Here is a 26,036-nt window from a genome sequence, read left to right on the forward strand (position 1 = left end):
GAAGTTACTGTGTTACTGAAAATATACATAGTTTTGAATACAATATGGCTCATACACATGTAAGTAGGTGTTCGCCAACTATGTACAAAGACCATTTAAGCAATTTTTGTCTCAGAGAAAATTCAGATTTGAGCAGTCAAAATATTCTGGGTCATGGCTGAAGAAGATGTGTCATGGTTTACACCATTTTATTATTTACACGTATTATTATGCCTGATTCTAAACAAGGTGCTATCCTGTCCTACTTTCAGTCACTGCTACCACTCACTATAAACTATGCTATTTTGGAGAATCAAAACATCATTTAGAAACAGGACTTGTAAAGAAAATGGTTCCAATTTCTAGAAGTCAAGTTCCTTCTTATTCTCACCTCAGAGAAGACTTTGGAAAGAAAACAAACAGCTTTCTCTTTCTAGGTGGGAAATAAAAGAAATAGGTGGAGCAAATACATCAGAAACTTTAAAATATGTGGGATTTTCCTCATGACGTTGCACTCCTATACATGACTTCTGATGGACAAAAGTACAACATATTTACTGTTTTAAGTAAAACACAGGGAAGGGATCTTAAAATGGTATTCCTTCAGATGTCAAGCTAATAATCTGTTTCTTGGCAAGTTCCACTCTACTATCCTTACATTCCCAGCTGTTCCAGCCTAGTAGTACATTAATCTTGTCTCTCTGCTGGACACTAGTGGCTTGTATAAAATGAGTTGACATTTTGAACACACATTTCTCTGGCACCTTTCTGGCACCTTTCTGGGAATATTCAGAGCCTAGTGACCAAACATACATGAATAAAAGTGAATTTTCTCTCTCAAAAAATCACAAGTAATGCTTAAGCCATATGTTAGAGGCTGCAATGCTTTCATTGCCTGCACAGGCCCAGTTTGCTTTTCATAATTTAAAATGCAACAAGGGGAAAAAAAAGGCATGAAAAGTTCAGAGTGCAAATATTCTTTGGTTTACTTATTAAAACAAAAGGACACAGCAAACAGCAAGAACACTGGCAATTAAATAAACAGCAAATTCTTTATATGCTTCCTAACAAAAAGCCTTCGGGTATTTGAAATGTATCAACTTCATGCTTTTAAGTACATTACAGTGTCTAGAAAGTCACATTTTTTTTTTTATCCCCCAAGGGTAAGACAGGGAGAAGATGAGGGAGAAAAAGAAGGATGAAATGTAGGAGGGGAGAAAAGAAGAAAAAAAGACTATTCAAGATTCCATTTTTCCATTAGTTAAATAGTATCTAACACAACAATAAAACTAATTTCTGTTTCTAGTTTCATTGTACACAAAGCAAATAGGCTTGGAATTTATTTTCAGATGATCAAGCTTTCTGAATTCACATCATCATACACATCAGCCTAGTATATAAAATATACTGACTCACACCTTTCCAAAAAAGAATTGTGACCCTTCCAACCCAAAAGACTGATTCTATTCTACTAGCAGTATTCTTAGTATCTTAAGGAATTGCACAGATAAGTCACTATGGTTTACTTTATCATAGGCAGAGTTAAAATTATGTACCACAGGTGGTTTCTAGGGAACACTCTTCCCCAGTTAGGCTATTTTACTGTAGCTTATTCCTCAAATATCCCCATAATATCAAAGAAGCAAGCATCTGTGCGGGCCTATAAGGATCTCTGTTTGGCAGATTCTCCCTTGCAGACAGGAGACACCACCGAGCCAGAGATGAACAAGGCTGTGAAGACTCCACATGACAGCATCACTGATAATATTTAGAACTGACTGCTTCGTAAGAGCAACACTAGGAAGCTATGATCTGTGCAGAGAGCATAAAAGACTACAAATCAATCAAATATACATACTTCACATATAAAGAAATTATAGAGTGTACCATCACCATGATAGTCTCTTAATAACATTAGTGGACTCTGTTAGTTTAGAAATAATGCTGTACATCTATGAAAGATGTGGATTGTCTGACAGCATATTGTTCTGTGTATCTATCTTGCAGACTCTTACTCTATTTGGACTATTCTGGTTTATTCTTTATTCAGCTGTTTCTATAGGAAAAGCACAGTAAAAAAAGTCACGTGCAGCCTTTCTTCCAGATGGACTGTGCATATAGGTCATAATAAGGAATCAATTTAATAAAAGATATTTTGGAAATATTTCTCATAATGTAAAAAACCTTTTTTGCATGCTCCCTTATTCCTTCATAAATCAACAGTGTGCCATCTACAAATAATGCACAGGCATACTTATATGTTCCCCTCATCTAGCATTTTGTTGACACCATCACAAAGTTTCTGCAAATGGAGTTTATAAGGTCCAAAAGGATTGTACAAGGCAGCCAAAAATTCACAATCAGAGAAGTGATCAAACACGTTGTTGATGCGTCCATGTGACTTCGCAGTTAGGTGACGCTGAATGATTTCATGAAGTAGCTCTCTACAATCGTTCAACAGTTTGGACAAAAAATTCCTGTCGAAGGTATAATCCACCTGATGGAAACTGACCACAGTCTTAGCCAGCTGATGAACTTTCTTCTTGAATTTCTCCATCAACGCTATTTCATCATGATTAAATTGGTTGTTCCTGTAGAGAATTGCCAACTTCAGGACTATTTTAATGAGGTTTTTGATGATCTTCTCCGCTTCCTTTTTATTTTGTGTATATTCCTTTGTCACTCTGTAGAGCTCATCTAAAACATCACTGCTCGTATCATCGATCAAAGTAGTTGCTATTGATTTGGACACCATTTTTCCAAGGATCTTCTTCTGGGCCTGAATGGCCAGACTTTTGGAGTTGAAGACATCTGTGGCCACTGCGGAGGGGAAAGGTATGCAGTGAATACTTCATATTAGACATATTATGGACAGTAAATTCAGGAATATTCGCATGTCTATCTGTTTGTATTAGTCCTACTAAGTGCACAAAAGTAATGCAAAACTTATGTACATAGTTGCAGAAACCCCCATCTTTCCAATCCCTAAAATTCTGTTGTCTTTAGGTTTACATTCTTTTAGAGCGTTTTACTTCTGAGAAAACATGTAATGAGATAGAACATGTTAAAAAATATTTTTTGTGTATTTATATCCTATGTATGGATTCATGTGATTTCAAATTGAGGGAATAAACCTGCCTTATTTGATCAAATGAGTTTTAAGTCTGATCTGATTCTCATATTCATAACAAAATCTGAAGCCATGACTATCCCAATGTCATGTCAATTACCACTGCTATTCCATTAGAGACAGTAATTCAGTGCATCAACTATTGTAAGATTTTTTCCTTATTAGCATTTTACATGATTTAATTCAGATCCTACATATCTATTATATTTTTATTTATCTATTTCTACATATGTACAGATATATGCTAAAAATATAATACAAACACAAAAATCCTTTGTCAGCAAACAATACCGAGATTCTCTGGATGCAATGTAAAGAAGCTACGTTTCAGAAAGAAAGCACGTATAAAGTAACACTATGTCCTATACTTAATGCAGAAATAGCCAAAAATGAACAGTCTAGGTACTGCCCTAACACTTGCTAGCATAACTTTACACAGAAATCCTCCTTTAGACCTTTTATTAGACCAATAAAGTAGATCCTAGAAAAGATTTCCACCTCCCAGACTATGCTTGCTTGCACCAATATACCCAATGACCAGTTTGTAATTTCTTTAAATACTTAAAAGACCCAGAACATTCTTTCAGAAGCTTGTTTTGTGAAATGTTACCACTCATGTTCTGTTGCCAGTGTCAACTATTTACAGCACATTCCTTTTGCAGCTCCTTCTCCACTAAGGCACATGTGAATTCATATTTGGGGTTGAATGGTGTGGGAGATGGCTGCCTTTATACTGCAGCTTTCCTGGAGTCTCCAGCTTCATCTGCTTACATCTACTTCACATATGGAGGGTTTGCTTTGAAAACACAGGGCCTGGAAACATTATTTTTTTTTTCTTTTAATAAAAACATAAAACTATGCAGATGCCAAACAGTTAGCCCCTGAATTTGGAAAAGGTTTTCTCCTAACTGTTTGTATTTGGGCAGCTGGGTGTGTTGAGACACAGGGTGCCTCTAGGGTTCCAGCAAATAGAAGGAACTTGTCTTTCAGGACATGTAAAACAAATCTGTATTTTTTTCTTTAAAAATAGCTTTGACAAACTTAACAACAAGCGCCTTTTTTGTTACCTCAGAAACTTTCAAGCGGATTTGTTTCTAAAGACTTTCAGTGCATACATGCATTTTGTTTTGAAGCATGAAGTGTTTGAGTACATTTTTTAAAATCTTTACTACATGAGGACACTCAAAAACCAAAGAACCCATTGTTAACTATCTTGGGCAAAGCACTCAAGATCACAAGACTGGCATGTTTCTCAACCACAAAGATACAGGAAGCCGTTGAAGATGCTAAGTAGTCAATCAGAACTGAAAATACTTGATTCACTTTTTTTGTTTTTAACATAAACCTGCAACTGTTACCATTCAAATAAAACAAAGTATTTCAAAGGGTGGTCAAATACTAGAACTCAACTGTCAATGCTTTACAAAAATCTATAGATGAACAAAAGCTTTTTCCCTCCAAAACAGGCATATTGATAGTTCTTTCATAACTTTTATTTCTCAAAGCCTTCCAATTTACTAATTGCTCATGATATCTTCTTTCTGACAGTCCACAAAGTTATACAGATTTTCATACTAATAGCAGTAGTTGTTTCAAAGTACCTTCCATAAATTTGCAAAGACCCCCCCCCCCAATATATACGTATTTTAAAATGTTCTGCACATGTTCTTATAAAGTGCTAACTATATCACACAGAAGCTCCACTGTAATTGAACAGAAATCTGCAACCTGCCTCCTGAGTCATGCAAGCTACGATTCTAACAATTTACACGTAACAGCCTGCAAAGTATCAAATTCAAGAAACTGAAAACATGATGACAGTTTTCTAAAAGTTTTACAGTTTTTCAACAAAACCTCCTTACATTATGTAATTTAACATTTGACAAAGCAGAGCTCCACATCTAATTACCATCGCTAAGCAAAACAGGAACTGTTCACTTACAAGAGGTGTTAAAACTCAATGGTATGTCTCTAAAAACTGTCCCAATATTTGGGACTACACAGCATGGCCTATTTTCTATCTACACCAGAGGTCACCCTCATTTTCCCTATATTGCTACATGAGTTCTAATTCAGTCGCTAAATACGTACATTTCATACTTGAGCATTTCAGTCAATCCAAAAAGGAAAGTGTATTTTATGATCAGAATTTTTCCTCATTATCAACAGCAGAAAAACCTAAAATGTATTTCAGTCAATTGCTTAAATAAAACTGAGTTTAATCAGTAAGATTATGGAGCTCCTTCAGACTGAACATACATACTTCTTTAAAAATGAATAAAATTATTACTTACTTGTTCATCAAAAGGAATTGCAATTGTTAACGCTCACAGGAGAAAGAGAGGCAAAACAGCTGAGGTCTATTTATTCTGCTAAATTATTATTCAGGTCTGAGGCTTATTTATTCTGCTAAATCCAGCACACACTTTATGATGTGCTTTGAAATGCTGTCAGAAGCTATCACAGAGTGAACGTGGGGTTCTGCCCCTCACCATAACAGGAGCTCTTCTCAGCTACCTTTCTCTCCCGCCTGCAGTGCTTCATGCTGCTTTGGTACCTCAGAATGCAAAAATACATCGTAGTGGTTTCACTTCCTTGAAAAGAGAGCTGAAAGGAAATTGCGCTTCTGAGCAAGCTAGTGCAACACCAATAGCTGTTACTGCTAACTGACAACCGGGACAATTAGCAGAAATGGCGGAGAAGGAGGTCCTGTGACTCGGAAGAGCAAGGGATGTGTCAAGAAGAGGTTAAAACGTTAACCTGGTATCTGCAAATGCAGACACTTGCATGTATCAAAGATGCCCGATTCATGGATCACAGGGTGCTGGGGAGGGGTGGCCACTGGCTGCACCTGTCACCAGCCCCCTGTTCCCAACGTGAGCACAGCCCAGAACCCCCTTTCAAACCTTTCAAACTACAATTTCAGATTGGAGCACCTAAAAAATAAGGCTGTAAATCCACATGCAGAGAACTACTTAACCAGACTCATTTGCTTAGGGTTGACTGTACGCGGTCACTTTTTAAGAGTGACCACAGTAGCTGGCCAGCATGTACAAACCTCTGACCACACCTATTGTGCTGACAGGTCCTATAATTGCACGTTACACTCAAACCGTGCCACTTCTCTGGTGGCCTGCAGTAGACCCAGAATAAAAGCAGGTAATCCCACTAATTTTCATTATCTCACAGATAGGTTTTCCTCATGACCGCTCTTTGCATTTCCTATTTCTTTCTTCTGCAGTTTTACACTTCACTTTTAAAAAGTGTTTCATCAAAAAATACCCCTTTGAAATCAATGGGATGTCATTTTTTGTCCAATGTAAACAAATAAACATGACTATCTTCAGTAGAGCTGCCCTCCACAGGGGAGTGCAGTCCAAGGCGAAAGGCTCTCAGAGGAAACCTTGCCTCCTTTACTTCAAAATATACAGGATCTTAGCGATAATGGGCACATCTGCAAAGTCTCCTAATTTATGATACAGAGGAGTGAACAAGTTGCTAGAGACTGCCTCCTGTGAAAGCTGGGAGGTCATTAATTCTGAAACTTTTAATTTTTGCAACTAACAGCAGGGTGCTTAACATCAGTATCTTGCCTGTTGAAGTCAATAAATATTGGGCATGTAGCATTCCGGATGTGTTTTCCTCAAAATATTTTCCCTTACATGTGTTTTTTAAGTTTCCTTAAAACTGTGGTGGAAATATAAACTTCTGGTGAAAAGTGAGAATTGTGGGTTAATAAACTCTCAGCAGACTGGTACAGAAGTACAAGAACACTACTACTTAAGGCTGTGATGCTGACTTTTCCCTGACATGGAAGCTAGTACACCTCCCATTGTATTCAGGCAAATGCCTATTACCAAACCACCTGCATCTTGGTTCTGTTTGATCTAAAAAAGTATTTTGAAAAAAAAAAAAAGTTGATTCAGATGATTTCACTGCCTTAAATCAAGGCAGAGTGTTTCTTCCACGAGATAACAGTTGATGGTAGATTCAACATCACTTGCCGTTGAGTGTATTCAAACTCATGTACGTTGACAATGAATATTTGAGTCACTGAGTATTTTTAAGCTTGTTGTAATACAGAAAGACCGGGAAAAAACCACGCAGTAAAAACTTCCATTCCACAGGCAAGTCAAGAATTGAGCCTTCTGACGTGGGTTGCATTTCTAGCGTACATACCTGGTATGTTGATACAACAGTCCCTGTGGAACAGAAAATGTACTGTGAAGCAATTAATAATCACTGCTGCACGTGACCCAGTTCTCATTTTAGTGATTGGCACACCATGTACTGCACCAGTACGTGGGAGCGCAAGGTCCAAAAATGACAGGATTTTTTGGGCAAGGCACAAAGGACACTTGCATGGGATTATGAGGTAAGAGCAGCAACAGCACTTCAGGCAACATTTAAAAGACTGTATCGTGTAGCTTTTGAGAAATGTGGCAACGCATTTCCTGCCAGGCATCCTGTGTGGACAAGTGTGTTTGCCTCTCTACAGGCCGTGGGTGAGAACAACAGCTAAAAGCCCGCGCATGCCATATGAATTCCATGTTCAGTCAGACTCCTGGAGTGAGAAAGCATCATTTCCCTGAGGGAGGCAACTTGAAATCAAGCTTACTTGACAGCGCTATTCTCTCTGAGTGTATGTGACCATGAGTCATACACCTCCAAAGTCATTAGATCAACTAGATATCAAGGGATTTTTTAAAAAAAATAATAATCACTGAATTTTTACTGTTTCTTGTGCCTTCTGCTTTCTGGGTCTCTACAGAGCTATCCCTGTTTTCAGGAATGATAAAGACCAGAAACCTCAAAAAAAAAAAGTAAGCTGAAGTGTATAAATATATGACTTCATGTATAAACATATGACTTCAGTAAGGTAAAGCTCCAATGGTGGTAAACTGCAAGAGCTAGCATCAGTGAATGAACAAGTCCTGAAGCACAGAACAGGCAGTTAAAATAGAGTCATATGCCTATTACCAGAGCTGTAACAATTTTCATAATGTACTTATTATGTGACAATAAGATTTAAAAAAAATGAGCGATAGGACATAGACTATGAATTCTTCAGATATGAATAAAGTAAGCTGATTTTTCTAGCTGCCACCATGATTTGTAGCTGCTTCTTAATAACCACACAATGGTGTGTTTTGTTGGTTTTTTTTAAACAGAAGATTCAGTGTTGTGATTCTTATCCATGTGCTTCAAAGTTTCCTGGGTGAAAGATGCATTACACATTTACATTTTCTAAAAGCACAGATACAGTAGATGCAATGTAGAAATCATTCCCAAAACACAGCAGTCCCCAGACAGCCACTTCAGCATACTGGCCAGTCTCTGTGTTTGCAAGCATCTGTTCACTTGTTGGCTTTTCAAAAGCTGATGAAAACTGAAGGTTGTACCAGACCTGCAAGACCAGATAGTGCTCTGACAGCTTTCACTCTTCAGCCTCAGACACTGGGATTGCAATTTCTAAGCTGACTGATGGCAGGGGTTAGAAGAGACCAGCCACAGAGTTTATTGCGAAAAGGACTGCAACAAGGCAGATAGCACAGGCAAGCATGATCAGGCAGTGGAAAACCCAGAGGGCAAACAGCAGAAGTAGAAAAAAACCCAACCCAACAAACAAGGGCCCTATACAGTACTTAATTCTTACACATAACATCTCTACTTTTTTGAGTCTGGTACACATGTTCCTTATTTGAAGAGCAAATATTTTATTTGGCACCTTGTTTTTAAAAAAGGGCAATTTATATATCAGTATCAATTTTAACTAGAAAACAGTTGAAACAAATTTTCAGTGCATACAAAGCATTCATTCATAAAGGTAAGTAACCTTTGCCTACAGTTCTCTTAATGAGTACAAGTAAATTGTACTAAATTCTCACTCACCATAACCTTTACAAACTGAGCATACTATGAGAATGTTAATACATCAAACAATGTGTACCAATTTTAACATTCACACTGGAAGACCTTCAAAAGAAAAAATACCCAATCTGAAGCCACACCTAATGCATAGCAAATACTGCATGAGCAGGCTGACTGAATTTGGAAGTCGGCTCTGAGGCTGCAAGTCACTCTGAAGCAACACTTAATCAATTTTTGGAAAAAATCTGGCTAATCAAGCATTTTTTTGAAATCCACTGCATGTCTAATCTGTAATCATACTGCATACATTCACCAGCAAGAACATGGGCAAGATAAAAGAAAAACTAGCAAACACCTGTGGGAACGACTCAATATTAAGTGCTGAAGAAGTAATTGCCTGTAGGTTTGCAAAACACATAGATTGTTATATATGCTTCCTGATTTTGCTATTTAATCCTAGCTTTATTGTACTAAAATGTCCAAAATTTGACCAACGGCAAAAGACAACCCACATTCTAGCTGCAAAACCAAAAACAAACCATGAAAAAATGGAAAACAAAATACTTTTTTGATCAAGAGGTGAGAAGAATTGCCAAAGAAAGTACCTAGAGGTTAAGGCTGGGTAGTGTGGCAAGGAAAGATGCTATATCCAACTCGAATGTATGTGCAGAGTTTTGCAGTCCCATGAGAGCAGTCTGTGCCAACAAGTTATTCTGGTTTTGCATGCCTGTGCTTCCCACAGTCACCCTCTGTATCACATGATACATATACTGTAGCTGATTTAGAAATTTTAAAAGCTTTCTTAAAAGCCATTTTTCCTAGAGCTTCTGCATGTATTTTAATGAACAGTGCAGCTTTAACAAGAAGAAAAAACATCAGATTAACTTCTGATGATTGCTCTTAGAGAAGCAGAATTTAAAATATGTTGGACATTAAACAGAGAAAATGACAGTCACACAGAGAGGGGTCATGAACTTAATTTGGTATTTCACTCCTTTGCCACCATTTGTTATCCTTGCTGGAATGTAACAACAGGTGCTGTGGTATTAAACACGCAGCCTGTGTATTTCAGTTTTGGCTATTTCAGGGTTATATCAAGTTCCTCTGTATCTACCAGGTGTCCTTGCACGCTCAACAGTAATACTGCACAAATCTTTTCATAGGAAATAAAGCATCATTAGGTCCTTCTTATCAAGCAAATGGCACAGGTACTGTTTTGGGTTTTTTTAATCCAGCCTGCAGAAACACGTACCAAACTGCAGCAAGGCAACAGTGCCAAGATTACTAACCCAAGTGGCACTTCCAATAAAATAATATGGTCATTAGAACTGAATGTTTTATCAAAAGTTAAAGTTTTAAAAAAGACATTTAATTGCTCTTACAACCACCCTGGCAAAAAGAATGCCTTCTCACAAAAAACGCTTAACTATAGACACAGTAACTAGAGTGTAACAGGAGAGCGTCTGGCTGTAATGCAGAAGGGAAAGTCCTGAGACCAGCAGCCCTGGGGAACTTTGAATCTACTGCAGAGACTTGAATTTGACATAGGGGCAGGAGAGGAAGTTAAGAGGAAGTTTAAGTTATATGTAGCAAAAATATAATTCACTGGAAGGTCGGAACAAGATGGCAATCTGGCAGGAGAGGAACAGGGAACTCAATTACAAGCATCGGGTAGAAAACCTGGCTGCCAAAATGCGAAGGGCATATATTTTCAATAGCATGTAAAGGAAGCCACAGCAGAGGCTTCAGAGAGTTCACATGACAGGTTTGTGAATAATCTTACAAAGGCTTTGAAAATAATGTTTTCCATGCATTTCTAGTTGGGCTTCTCTGTTCTCAATGTTGACCTGTACGCCACCCTGTCTGTTTCTTGCAGATGGCATGGGAGTCCCCCAGTATCCCTCTTCCATTTTAATGTTGAAAAAAGGCTGGATTTCTAGCTTACATTTTGTAATATATTTAGTCTTGTATCTTCCACTGGTTGCCCTGAGACACTAAGTGACACGTGCCCCACAGGCACATAATTTGATTTCTGTCTTTCTAAAGAAACCTCTGAGATGGTGAAGACTGCCACAGCTACAGGCCAGATAGACAAAAAAAACCAGTAATCATTCCCAGGACACTCAAGTCTCAGGTGTCTGGTTAGTATATTCTTTTTTCAGTATCAACACTGAAACAGATTCTAAAAACCAAGAAAATATGCCATCTAAGAATTTTACTTATCAGATACTGACTGTTCTTCTGGCCTGGGACGCTAGTGACACCCTTTATCTCTCTTGCAGTTTGTAAATTTTTCACTCCCTGCCTTCCTGTTTTATAGCATGAAGGGTAAGTTTTCTGGTATTACATGCATGACTGTACATACAATATATGCTTTGTCTACTCTTCTCCACCAGTCAGTCATGATACCTGTGATTATGGAGGACTACACTTGGTGGCCATAGTGGTCTTTTCCGTTGCCACTGCTAACATGCATTTCCCTTATTTTCCTCTTCCACAAAGGGCAAAATAAAGCACCCTCTATGTTTTAATCCCTGCCCGCCCCCCCAGTATTTAGTAGCCGCAGCCTGTTCCCTCTGTATCCATAGTACATCTACCAGGACTTTCATGCAAACTTCCAGCAATGAAATCATAGAATAAGAGAATCATTTATGTTGGAAAAGACCTTTAAGATCACCAGGTCCAACCATTAACCCAGGACTGCCAAGTCCACCACTAAACCATGTCCCTAAGCACCACATCTATGCCTTTTTGAAACACCTCCAGAGATGGTGATTCCACCACCTGCCTGGGCAGCCTGTTCCGGTGCTTGACCACCCCTTCCGTAAAGAAATTTTTCATAATATCCAATCTAAACTCCCCTGGCATAACTTGAGGCCACTTCCTCTTGTCCTGTTCCTACTTATCTGGGAGAAGAGACCGACCCCCACCCGCCCACAGCCTCCTTGCAGGGAGCTGTAGAGAGCAGTAAGGTCCCTCTGGAGTCTCCTCCAGACTGAACACCCCCAGTTCCCTCATCTGCTCCTCATCAGACCTGTGCCCCAGCCCCTTCCCCAGCCCCGCTGCCCGTCTCTGGACACGCTGCAGCCCCTCTACGTCCCCCTTGCAGAGAGGGGCCCAGACCTGAACACAGGGTTCAAGGGGCGGCCTCACCAGTGCCCAGTGCAGGGGGACGGTCACTGCCCTGGTCCTGCTGGCCACACTGGTTCACACTCTCAGCTTACATTCTGGCTTTTGTATTTTATCTCCTTCATTCCCTTACCCCCTTTGCTGTCAGTTCAGAACAGGCTCCCCAGGGCTCAACTGCACAACCTATCTTTTGGAGGCCTTGCGTTGACTCCTGTTTGTTTTACTTGGTTTGGTTTATTCCTTGCATCTCCAATTTGAAACCAATGCTCAGAACATCTGATAAAGTATGCAAAGTACTTCTGTAACACTTACTTGGAAAAAAACCCCCACCTTTAAAATCTTTGCCTTAACAACATCTAAACTCTCAAGCATAAACTAAGACTGTCAAAGCACAGGTCCACCTCCCCATGTGCCTTAAGAGTTTGGTTTTGCTTTCACTGATGTCATTAAATCCTAGTAGAATTTAAAGCATAAGAGAAAAAAACAGGTCTTTTACTCCTGTTAGCAACTTGTTCTTCTTATAAATTGTATCTTCTTGTTAAACAGTATGTGTGACACTGTTACTTTCTTTTATGTCAGGAAGTAGTATTATTTGGAAACAGAAATTTGGTATTTAGCAGAGCACTAGCAATCCTATTTAATTGTAAATGTTGCAAATATATTGACTGACTAAAACTAGATAGCCTCCAGAGGTCCCTTTCAGCCTCAACTGTTCTGTGATTCTGTAAAACCTGCATCTATTTTGTAGTTCACTCCCTAGGGCATGGCGCAGGAGATTGAATGTACTTTTTTTTACAGCTGTTGACTACTGCAGAATTTAAATGTCTGGCTTCTGTACTGTACACTGGCATCAAATGACATTTTAAAGTAGGTGACGAACAGCACTGATCAGCTATGAAGGGATATTCACCACCAGGAAAGGTTGTTTTGCTTGAGATTTTCATGATTATTAACCAACAAGTAAGAAGGAGGGAATGCAGAATTGAACTCGGAGAATGAAAGGCCTTAGGTGGTTAAACACCACCAATTTTGCACTGAAATAAAAATAACAGCTTCTTTTCACCCCACCATGATACTGCTACCCTCATCTCCCATACCACACGGCATTACGTAACAAGCCACAACGCATTGATCAAAATCCACCATAATTTATGTCTCTTCCCATTGATTACAAAAAAACAACTGCTTGTTGCAAAGAAAGGTTAGTTTAAACATAACATCTTGCATTACAGACTTCTAAATCTCTGATCTCCAGCATCGAAGACAAGGCTGTGGGCTTGGCAAAGACATCTTACCACAGATGTAGACATCACAGCCGAACTTTATTCTTACCCCTTCCTGAAGTACCCACTATTTCTGTTCACAGCTGCTCAAACTCACAATTCATTGTTTCACGTTCTTTGTTAGTTTCTGAAGTAAAGTCTAAATCACTACTTCTAAGGGAATATTTTTATTACAATTTTTTTTAAGTGAACAGGAATATTCATTCATTTCCTCTTTTGCCCATAGGAAAAAGCAGCCCTTGCAATCAGTAGCTGAAATGTTCTCAAGTGTCGTGTACTTGCTTTTGTGAATATTAAACCAAAATTTTCTTCCTTCTATAAATAAAATTATCTTTGTAGAAGAGTTTCATAAGGTGGACATAGTAAAAGCAAAAGCTTTAAGTTTTAAACCAATGGAATTTCTGCATTTTTCAAAGTCAAAGTTTTCTACACACCTTAATGAAGTTAATTAAGTGGAAGCTTGTCTGTGCATGCACTGATTCAGTGCTTTGTTAATTCCTGTATGAAGTGAAACGTAAACACTTTGGGATCAAGACTTGAGGGTAGCACATTCTTAGAGGTCCACTGAAATCACCAGTCAGCTACCAATGCCTTAGAGAAACCTGCCAGTACTGACCTTCATAGATATGCAAAATACATCTCAGAGTATGTCCCTGGATTTCAAATTACAAACCTTTCAAGGATAAATGCTCTCAAATAAACTAAATGCTAACTGCCACTTTACAGCATTATAGCCTCATTATTGTAAACTGCCAGCAGGAACAGGACCCTCTGCAGACACCCTAGCATTTGTATATTGTATGTCAAACTGAAGTGCAGGTTTCCTCCATTGCAATGCAAAACAGACTATTTGATCTTTCATTACTGATCTGTATAGTTACAAATATCAATACTGAATTCAGCAAAAGGTAGGGAAAAATACATTAGTTTATACAGTGTGTATTCAGTCCTCTACATTGCTTCTGCTGAAACAGATCTGTGGTGAAGATTTTGGATCCCAAGTTCCCCAGCCTGAATCTGCCACGCCATGCAGAAACGCAGGCTCTCTACTTCTCACTGCTAGCCAGCCAAACACTAGAAATGAACCACAAAAAAGAAGTGCGACACGGAATCACATGATGAAACTGAATCAAACCAGACCCCAAACCAGGCAGGGAATCTTATGAAGAAAAACAAAATGCATGAAAAAACATCCCAAACAGATTAATGTAGAATGAAACTCTCAAAGTACAGCTTTCCCAGTTTCTCTCCTCGTCACTCAAAACAAGACTGTGTACAACTGACAGCAGATTTAAGGCTTGTGCTTTTGCTGATGTTATGGTTAAAATTACCAAGTTGCTGGCAGTTGCATTTACACCGCTAACCCACAGTGTATTCAGTTGTCACGATGGAGATGCATCCACAAAAGAAAAAGTGTACACCTACCATTAAAAAACACAGATGCAGACAGAGAAAACATGAAAACCTGTAACTTCCAGATTTCCCACAATACAAAAAAAAAAAAATGTTAAGGTCAATGCGTGTATGACTAACAATCAGATTGGTGCTATTTATTAATGCAGAAACAGTCAAAGCACTCAAAATCTTTCACAGAGTTATATACAGCAACTGTTACTACTGACAGTGCTACCACCGGATCTAGGAAGTATCTACCTAATATGCAAACATGAAAAATTAAGCCTTAAACATGAAAAACAAGTCATTCTGGCTTTAAAGCCATTATGAAATTGATGAAACTGTTCTCTTCTGAAACTGATGAAACACTACTTCTTCTATTGAGTGTGAGGTACAGAAAAACAGAAGTTTTTTCATAAAGTAGCAGAAAAATCAGTAGCTCTTTCACACCTCTTTATGATATGTTCTCCTCTTACCACATTTTGCAATCTAATTGTAAGAAAAAATTGCTCCAGAAGGTTGAAATAACACCTGCAATATAGTTTTAATTTGCTTTAATTATTACCCGAATGTGTTTATAGAGACTTTAAATGCATGAGGAGAGAGTGGAGAGGGGAAGTAATTTGCTTCTCAAAAAGCAGTATTTAAGAACACTTATGAAACTGTTACATTTGACAGAAGACTTGACCAAATGATAAATCATTACTGATTAAAGGAAAGATGTATGCTGTTGAATAAAAATTACAAATTACAATTAGTATTTGAGCGTTACATTTTCCTTATGTTAGCCCTGGCACATGTATTACAAAATACTCATTATTCTTAGAAGCCACTGATTTGGCCTGTTGCTATACTTAGAAAGAATCCTGACACAGAATACAGCCTTTTGAAATGGAGGTGCAAGGCCCTTCCCTTACCCAGATACTTCTTTTCATTCTCCAGAATTCACTGACTTTTCCTCCCTGATCTCTAAAGTCTGTCTCATTTATGACAGTGCAAAGTTTGCAAATTCCTCAAAAAAATAACCCAAGGATCTAAGAAGTACTATAATACAGCACATGCTGTCATCCACTGATAAATGGAAGGAAGGCAGGGAAACTAAGTCTCCAGTGCAACAATCAATTCTGCACGATGGAAAAGACTGACAGAATTTCAAAACAAAGTACTATCTTTGCATATGTGGAGTACTGTGTCCAGTTTTGGGGTCCACCATATCTCCCAAAAAAAGGAGCTGACAAACTGAAGTGAGTCCAGCAGACAGCCACTGGGATGGTTAGGGAGCTGCAGTGCATGATACAGAGGACAGGCTGAGAGCTCTAGGTTTGCTCAACCTGAAGACTAATGTGGACCTAACCACTGCACCTAACCTGTTACTGAATAGTTACAGAGAAGACGGAGCCAGGCTTTTTTTTGAGGATATACAGCAAAAGAACGGGGGAAAACAGACACAAGCAACAGCAAGGGGAACTCTCATTAGGAATAACCACCTTTGTAGCAAGGGTGGTCAAACACTGGAACATGTTGCTTGAGAAACTGTGGGACCACCATTCTCAAAGATGCTACCAACTTGACTGGAGAAAGCCTAAGCAACCTCATCTAACTTTGAATTTGGATCCAACATCGAAGCTGGCTCTGCCTGAAGTGGAAGGTTGTGCCTGATGACCTCCAGAAGCTCCCTGCAGCCTCAGTTAGTCTATGATTCTCTCTATTGACCAGACAGCTCAAAGGACTCTATCTTGTTTGAAGTTAAAGATATGAGTCTTGAAGTTTGCTATGGATTAAAATATTTGATTGCATAAGTATAATTATATTAATGGAATTTTCTCAAAGCAATCTAGCATTCAACCCAACAATTGCAGCTAAATTATTAACCTGTTAATAGTTCCAGTGATTCTCTGCAGTAACCTACCAGCTACAGCTAGTGCTTATCCCATGGTCTCTGCTCAAATTATCACCTAGCTTAGTTTCCTCATCTGCTCCAACTGCACAAGGAAAAGACTGCCAAATACATGGGGTACAAAGGGTTCTGCAGAAGACAACTACTCCATATTGACTTCCAAACATGGTATACAACTAAAAACAGGTGTTCAACCCATTCAATTCTGAGTCCATAGAGGAAGCAATGAGAGTAGCCACCTAACCCATTCCCGGATAGATTATCATAAAGGTTACTCTGATTTGTCCAGGAAAATAAAACCAACCATTCTTTCGATTTTTAAGGGGAGAGACGCAGAGCTGCTTCCAGAGTCTAATGGTTTTAAACAGCTTTAAGTCAGTGCTTTTACTGACAGATTCTAGTGCCTACATCTAGATGGAGCTGCAGCAGCTGTACTACAAACCACGGCAGTTGTATTCCTGTCAAAACCCTGTATCTTGCTTCATTAAAAGTACAATCCTCCAAACTACATTTTAAATATCTAGCAGTTCTAACTTGCCTGTATACTTCATCAAAATTTCCCACTGCTCCTTCCTCATTACGGTGTTATCATCTTGCTCCACCCCCACTATTTTTACCTCTGGCAATGCTTTCCCCATGCATATGTGATATGGTATTAAAGGGTCTGGTTAGCAGTAATTCTTTCCAATGTCTCAGAAGCTTACATCTTTTTTTCCTTCTTTTCTGTGCTAAAAGTGATCTATGTTGCCTTTAGATTGTCCTATTAGTCTTCAATTCTAATAGCCTATAGAAGGCGTTACAAGACATGCCAAATTGTTAAGCGTTGCTCAGCTTTACAGAGCTGTGTACACATGTATGACCCTTGTAAACTTTTAATTTCTTCACTGGCAGTAGGAAAGTTATCTGAGGAATAAAGATGTCCTGAAATTGACTAACCCAGATCTCTGACACATTCACTGGGGCCAGATGATTCTTCCTGCTCCCAAACTGAATTTTTCAGACTACCCTCAACAAAAGCTCCCTGTTTCACTGGTCTGTATATTTTATGGAGATTGTTGTTTTGACAAGGGAGGGTAGGCAAAGAGCAGGTGAAACAAAGGAAGCTCACGTTTTTAGTCTTCGGGGTGAGAGAGAAGGCGGGTCTGATATATGGGAGTACTGTACTAGTTGTTTGTATGGATAATGCTTTGCTTGCACAGTTTGGATCTCTCCATTCACTGTCACAAAAGCATAAAAGATTCTAGTAAATGCTAGTTTTGAAGACAGTGAGATGGAGGATCATACATTATAGACTCCCATCTATGTTTTGGATGGAGTAAGTGGCCTGTAGGAGCACAAGAGCAGAAAATCTGTTATCTAACTGAACACAATTCTACCCTGGAAAACTCTGACACAATGACAGGTGACTACAAAATGTCAAAGCAAATCCATGACTACCTACGGGAGGGAGTACTGACTTCTCAAAACAGTGAGCGCTCTGTGATTTTATAACCGCTGTGTCTGCGCTGCACTCTAAAAGGAACAAAACAGGTGAGCTCATTCCTCAGTAATCTCCTTTGGATTAAAAAACACTAATTGTGTATAAAAAAGCTGTGAGCACTTGCAGGAATGCAGAGATCTCTCTCTCCCATGAAACGCGGTACTTAAAACTAAGCACAATAAAAGGTGCAATGCACTGCTTCCAGGTTTGTAACAGAATATCCACCATTTCATAGGCTATGTATTACATTCACTCTGATACCCGTTATTATTTTATCTTTCCTTTTCGACATTAGATTTATCTCCAGTTGTTTTCTAAATATACAACATAAAACCTGTAGAATGAAGCTGAAGTTTTCTGGAGCATTACATATATTACTATTTCCTTCTATTGAAAAATACCATGTAAAAAATTTGTTAACACCACAGTAATTTTAACTGGCATTGTCATATATTTGAAAAGGTTTATTCTTGATACATATTTTTAAGATGACAGCATTAAGAACGTTGCCTTCGTATCTCAAAAAGGAATTGAGTCAACAGCCTGAAACCATTTGGTACCTTCCTTGGTACATGACATGCCACCATGCAACACCAGATAGAAATTATGCCTGGCAGTTGAAATGCTACAGTCTTCTTTACCATGCTCTTTGTTTCATCCAGGGCAAAAGTAACTACAAGAAAATATGTCAGGGTTATTCACATCATGACAGTTCTTGGAATCTGTAAATGCAGTACAGATTGATGCCATACATACACCAACACACACAAATACATTTACCACAGCACTGTGGTATGCAGATGAATACAAAGATTGTTCTAATGTTACTAAGCAGCATGATGGAAGAAAAAAAACCTGTTTCATGTTACCATTCTAATACAGACCATGCAGAGATCAAAGACAAGCTGGAAAGCTTAGATATACTGCTACATAGCCCATATCCAGCAATTAGTAAGAAATACAGTGTGGTAATGACTGTCTTTCTAGTACAGTCTTTTTTCTCACATTTCGTGCTAAAAACGTAAGATTTAACTTGAGGTCAAAGATTCTATCTTTGTTCAATTAAGTATAAAAAAGAAAATCTTCAGGTGTTCACCATTCAAAATTGACCCTGACCTTGCGTTTCACTGTAACATAGGTAAAGGTTTTATTACTGTAAAAATGAACTTTGATCTTGTTATGCAGATTTTTTTTAAAAAAATCTATATTAACCCATTAGACCTACTTTTATAGACATCCCAATGTTCTCCAAATACTGTGATTCGATTGTATAAAGTAGCTGGAAGTGAAGTATTGCTCACCAGTTCACTGTCAGAACAGACGCAATGTTCAATGCTATTACTGTACCCTCAAACCTCCTTTTTGTTCAGACTGATCTTCCAACACATGGTCTGAGATTCATGCCTGGAAGCTGCAACCGAATTTCAGAGCTCCTTACACATACCCCTTCACTAGCTCCTGGCCAGTGATGCTGCCCGGGCCACTAGAGCATGTCTGCTTTAAAGAAAATAGAAAAATTCTGACTTTGTTTACAAACAACAGTAAAATAATATTTTTCCTCTAGCTTTGTCCTTCTTTCACTTTTTAGCATGCAGCAGATTAACCACTATGCTTTCATCGCTAACTCTGGCCTTGAAATGTACAGGATCTGGTAAAGTAACTACTTTATAATTTTCCAAGTGTACCCTCTACCCCTTCCATAGTGTCACAGGCCTTCACCTACTAATTCCCTAGCTCAACCTCATAATCTGTGGGTAAATCGGAATTTCTCCTCTAGAGTGACATTCAGTCTTGCACCTAAAGGAAAAATTACCCACCACCCCTTTAGTAAACCACTTCAGATTATTTATGTTCAGTGTCAAAAGCCTTAGCCCCAAATTGAGTTTGAATTTGTGAAGCATCAATTTGCTTTATGCAAAAAGCAGTTTCTTGACAAAACAGTCTTTAAAGACTCTGAATGCCTGTTTTATGCCACATACACTGGACCATGAGAAATCCACAGGTATTTTGACAGTATTTTTCAGTATTTTGATCAGTGACCTTTCATGCCATGTTCAATCAGACTAGGCAAAGCAGTGTAAAAGCTGCACTTCTACATATTTACCTGTTAGTCCCAGTCTTTATTCACAGACACACTAACCCCTCTTTTCTTCTGCATCTTCTAAATTATTCCTTTACAAGTGGGAGTGTATTATCAGCCATACATTTACGGACTGACTGAAAAACCACCTCAGTGACATCTGTACCTCATCTTCCCACAATGGCTACTGTTTTTATTTTCCATTCTAACCTATTAAAATCACAGGACAGCAATACCCAAGTATTTTCCCAGCTAAAAATAACTAACTAAAAGCTACCCTTTCTTTCCAGTCTCAGCCACCTGCTCCAAGTGCTTTTTTCATCATGAAGATCCTGGCATCTCAAATTGTTTCAAAAGAAATGTACAGAAAGGCAAAAATATTTTCAAAGGATTTTAAGAATATGAGTCATCTAAAAAGGTAAGAGGTTTCTTTCAACAAGAAAAATCTACATTTCAAACAAAGCCAACTTGGTAAAATTGGCTGCAGCTTCCTGTATGAAACCAGATGATCTTTCATGCTACGGCATGCATGCTGATCTCTGCTACTGTAAAACTGAGGGAGAATGCTCACATTTTCATATCCCTATTCACATATTCCCTTTTTCAAACAGTTTCTATAGAGAAATATTTTGACAGCTTTGCTTTTTGATAAATCTGTCCTACAGAATCTTCTTGGGAAAACAAAAAGAAACGCCTTTTAGTTCACCTGCTCATTCAATGAGATGAAAGAAGAAAAAGAAAACAGAAAGCACTGTTGTAATTCTTATCAAACACAGGCTATCATGCTTCATTACGAACCAGGTTCTATCAGTATAATTAGTGTTATGTTTGATTCAGTCCAAGCTGACTCTTCTGCAAAACAACAGAGTTGCTTTATGCAAGTAAGGAGATAGAGGCCCCTGGTAATGTTACTCTTCAAGTGAGAAAAGTTGTACAGAGTGTGAGAGGAAAACCATCTGAAATATTCTGAAAAGTTATTGTTTTCATCAAATGCAAACTCCTTAGGTTGCCCTGCTGCTTGCTTATCTGTTGAGGTTTTTAAATTATTTTTCTGAGCTATACTGGATCTCCGTAAGTTTGAATCTCCCTAAGCACTATTCATAATCATGAAACATCAATTCTGTTCTAAGAAATCCAGTGTATAACCCCACCACTGCCCTGTTCCCTCTTCTGTATAAATGCTCTTTTGTATATTGGCACTCTCAGGAAATTGCCCTCCTCCTCCCCCGCTTACTCCCTACTGTCTTACTCTGGCTCGCACCCCCTCCCAATCAACACTAGGGAATAACTGTATTTTTGTTGGAGCAGTTCCAGCTCTTCCACACGTTCCACTCCAGAAGCAGTAAATGAAACCCTATAGCTCTGGCACACTCTCCTCAGCTTTAACACACGCACACACATGCATGCATGCACACTCACTCGGACAGGGAAGTAAGCGGCACCAAGCTTTGTCCCAAAATAATGACCTTTCACTTCTCCCCCATGCAACTTCCTCTTCTGTGGAAAAATACAGTGCCTCCAAATTAAACAAGTCTTCCTCTTTCGGTCTTCTGCTACCAGTGTTTTGAAACACCATTCCTCCCCGCCTAACAGCCGTCCGCATGCAAGTAAATGGCCATTGCCCGGACGGACGGATACCCCTGGGTGCCAACAGCGGTCACTCCGTGCCCAGGGACCTCGGCGGGGCTGGGCCGGTTGTGCCAGGGCACCGTCCCCTCCCCTCCGAGCACGCCGCGTGGCGCCGGACCCCCCCTCCGCGCGCACAGGAGCGGGCTGGCGGCGCGGGGTGCGCAGGAGCCCAGCCACCCTACCTACCCTCCTTGGGCTCGTCAGCCCCCGAGCTCATGGTGGCAGCGCGACGCACGGGGCACCAGCCTACCGCGGCGTGCGCGCTGGGGAGCAGCCGCAAGTCAACTTCTCACAGAAGAAGAAAAAAAAAAAGTGTGGGGGGTGAGGGGGTGGAGAGGGTTGGGATTTTAAGGGGAAAAGTCTATGAATTCAGCAAATCACGACTAAGCTACTTGAAAAGGATCCCGCCCCTTTCTCAGCGGCACAGCAGCGCCGGTGTGGGAGCCAGCGCCTCCCGGGCTCCGCGCGTCGCTGGGAGCAGCTGCTGCCGGCCCGTGGGCAGGGCGGGCTCCCGCCGCGACAGCGACCGCGACAGCAACCGCGACCGCGACCGCGACCGCGACAGCGACAGCGACCGGCCCGAGCCCTGCGAGCGGGCAGCGCCCGGCTGCGCGACTGACCGCCGGGGTGGGGCTCTCTTAACGTGCGGGAAGATCTATCGAAATAAGTTATTTTTTTAAGCCTGAACGGTACATTCCAACACTGGTTATTAGCTGGAAGTAGTTCTGTAGCCTCCATAATTACACTGACTGATATAGGACGACTAAATACACATTTAATAGACGAGAAGCAGCATCTTTCAGGTAGCTTAAGTTAAATAGTTATTTTTTCTTCCACTCATGCTCAGTGCATGGTGCCATCTGCCCTGAAAGAAACGATTCACCTTTTCTCCTTGGAAAAACTTATTTCTTTGTGCTACAGACCCTCCTTCGTCCTAGAAAAGATCATTATTTTTAACTATTACATGACACTTTCACAGCACAGCAAGAGAACCAGGGTCTCTTGCAGCCGGCCCCCAACTTGCATCACGCATGCCTTCAGAGCGAAGTCGGGGGGAACTACTTGGAAGCCTATTTTCCAGTCGGCACAGCCTCCAGTAAAATCATTGTCAAAAGGAACCATCTCTTCCTACTTAGTCATTTAATACATTTTTAGTACAGCAAGCAGGACAAAACCTCAACGGAAACGTGATTGCTTAGACAAAAGGATAAGTGTGATCTCAGGAGAAGTCCTGATGGTGCTGTCAGCTCCGACATGCAACCAAAATCCCACCTACCTCCCCCTCACGAGGTTAAATGCTTGTGCCTGAAGGGTTCTCAGGGTCTTTGTGAAAGTAATACTATTAACAGTTAGCAAGCCTGTTACTGGAGCCAAGTAGAAGAAATACATGCATTTCAAGATGAAGTCAGAAAGAGCCAAAGATGTTAGCTGCACAAAGTTGGGGCACATAGGAGAAAAAATAAGTAAACATTTCAGATTGTAACATTCAGCTGTATTCATTAAAGCTTATGGGAAGACTGTAAATCGGTAGGATGGTCTCGTAAGTAAAAGGTACAGAATCAGGAAAGGCGGTATGAACTTTTCAGCCACGGCAAAGTTGCTGTGGAACCAGGGTAAATAATACTTAAGAATGTGGGCAACTTTTGTCCTATTTTGAGTGATTTTATTAATGATAAGGACTGTTCTTTCCTCAGTACTTTCCCCATGCCTCAGAAATGCAGATCTCATTTTAGTTAAAGGCTCATGGTGACACTGGTGATTTGTTCTTTTGCAATACCACAGCTCAATGGGTTCCTGAAGGACATTCTTCAAGAAGCTAGGTGTCTTCTACAGGCCTCATTGTTTCCTGCAGTGTGGTAAAGCACAGCAGCTACATCCCTCAAAGCACAGAGAATGAAATATTTTTTTTATTTTATTAGTTTATTAATTAGTATTTTACTAAAAAATAATAGTATTAAACTAATTACAACACTGGACTAGCTAAAGAAGCCACATTTTCAAGTAAAAAAAAAAAAGCCAACGTATTTTTAAAATTATTCATCTGGGGTAATTACTGTTTAGGAGGTTGAAACCACTCAAAAAAACCCACACAGAATAAGAAAAGGAACAGGAAGAAACCTGGTGTTAGTCAAGATGAACTGCAATAGCTTTTGGGGACCTTTTATCAAAGGGAGTGTTGGTAGGGAGATAAAATAGCCATAATATAAGCCAGTATCAAGAGCCCTGCATGAATAGACTTACACAATAAATGGATGCCTTTTGTTATTTTAGATGATGGGCAGACACAGAGATAATGAGCCTTGTGGTTAAATGTCAGCAAGTTCTGCAAATTAAGGTTTCTCAAGCATCTGAGAAACTTCAAACCTCTCTGCACAGATAACAAAACCCCAATGATTTTTCTTTCTCCCCTAGAGCCAAGAACACATCTCTTCATTCAGCCTTGTTCCTCCTGCATACAGGTCTCAACTAAGACTCCAGAAATGTTTTTGATGTTTCATTTTGGTTGTTATGCTTCTTCAAAACACATGCGTTGGCTGAAAAGATCCCAACCAGACTGAAGAGTGCTTAAGTAGCTAATTTTCTGACCTTAGTTTAAGTGGTGAATTGTACTGGCATTCAGTCATGAGGACATTATCACCTTCTTCAGAGTTTACACCCAGTGAACTCCAATAATTGTACTTAGCAGGCCAGTAAAAGTAATGGAATAAGGCAGGCAAAAAGTAAACAGAATCCATGGACAATGCTGGAACCCCGGTAAGGGATGGCACTACCTTACCTGCAGGGAAGAACCAGTTAGTTATCAAAGCATCCAGACTGATTTTTTGATACCTTGATGAGTAAACAGGCTGGAAGCTTAAGGAAAACCTTCTTTCATAGTAAACTGTGCATGTAATACAGTGTAGGAAAGCCAAAACAAAGAATGACAAAACCTCTAAAAATAGAACCGATAGATACAGCTAAATTTAACAGGGTAGATTCAGTTAGGGAAAAGAAAAGTAACTTCCTAAAATGAAAGGCAGAAAACCCAACACGCATTTGGACAGATGCTGTCTTGGAGTGAAGGCCAGAAATCCCAAAGAAAAATTACATCTTTTGTGTAGCACAGACAAAAAAATGGGTTTACATACTAAGATTAAGTGGCTAAAAGTCTAAAAGCCATAAAGCTGGGTACAGTGAACTATGGTCCTTTAAACCCTTCTCTGCTGAAACAAAAACCTTCTGGTTTTACTTTAAAAAAAAAAAAACAAAAAAAAACAACAAAAAAAAAAACCAACAAAACAAAACAAAAAAAAACCAAAACAAAAAAAACCAAAAAACCAAACAAATAATCCAAAACAAAACAACCCCAAAAACTTAGTTGATTTTGTTTTGGTTCAGTTTGGGGTTTAGCTCATCGTTTGCAAATTGTCCTCATTTCTGGTAACTCCAAGGCAGAGCTACCACAGAATGAACGGGCTGTAGCCAGGCATTGGCTTACTACAGCAACACGCAGAGCATTGTGAAAGGATGAGTAGCTGTGTCAGCACATCCCCAGCCCAGCTCAAAACTTTGTTCATGTTTTGTGTCTCAATGTATGCTGAGACAGCTCTGTTTACAGAAGCATTTTCTTAATGGAGACACAGGTGGCAAATCCTATCACATCTTCTATAAATACTTAAAATAAATGATAAAAATTGTAGTAGCCCAAAAATGGTGCTAAAATCAGTGCCAAGAAGATTCTGAAGCTCAATGCCGAAATGTCAAAAAAGACTGTAATGTTTTGGTTCACAAAAAAGAGGAAGCAACACTACTATATGGAAAGTATCAAGAAGAAGCTTTCAAGAGGAGGCAGCTGCCATGGAAGCCAGACTAAATCCACTGCAAAAAACAACCCTGCACAGCCCTAGAGCAGTTCTAGAGAAGGAAGTGGTAATGTAACACTTCAGGTATTACATATTCATGTGGGTTTTTGTAAAAAAAATTCTCTCCCATGTTTGGTTAACTGATAACTTCTGCTCTTCGAAAAATTCATGTTCAATGGGTTGCAAACCTTTAAACAATAAAAATAACGTCCATGTCAACTTGCTACAGATGAGAGCCACCAATCATTGTCTCTTTCCAAGACAACCACATGTCTTTTGCTGGCTGTAACTGCACCGAGTTACTTGAAGCCACATGACAGA

At 39.5% G+C, this 26,036-nt stretch overlaps 1 protein-coding gene across 8 annotated transcripts in view; it reads right to left on the reverse strand.

The window, feature by feature from the left end:
* Positions 1-947: 947 nt before the first annotated feature.
* The window catches only part of TNFAIP8 (TNF alpha induced protein 8), a 66,387-nt gene continuing 41,298 nt past the window's right edge, over positions 948-26,036 (reverse strand). For 2 of the 8 annotated variants that reach the window (XM_080370927.1, XM_080370929.1), the window contains exons 3-4: positions 3,720-3,922; positions 948-2,799 (exon numbers count right to left, since the gene is read on the reverse strand). In XM_080370927.1, coding sequence (XP_080227053.1) covers positions 2,234-2,799; positions 3,720-3,726 — 573 coding nt within the window. In that variant the 5' untranslated portion in view covers positions 3,727-3,922 and the 3' untranslated portion in view covers positions 948-2,233. Of the gene's footprint in view, positions 2,800-3,719; positions 5,358-5,403; positions 6,810-22,059; positions 22,202-26,036 lie in introns of those variants that run through there. The other 6 variants (XM_080370931.1, XM_080370925.1, XM_080370928.1 and 3 more) reach the window with 5 other exon arrangements.

Source organism: Falco punctatus (assembly GCF_963210335.1).
Source record: "Falco punctatus genome assembly, chromosome: Z".
Lineage (NCBI taxonomy): Eukaryota > Metazoa > Chordata > Aves > Falconiformes > Falconidae > Falco > Falco punctatus.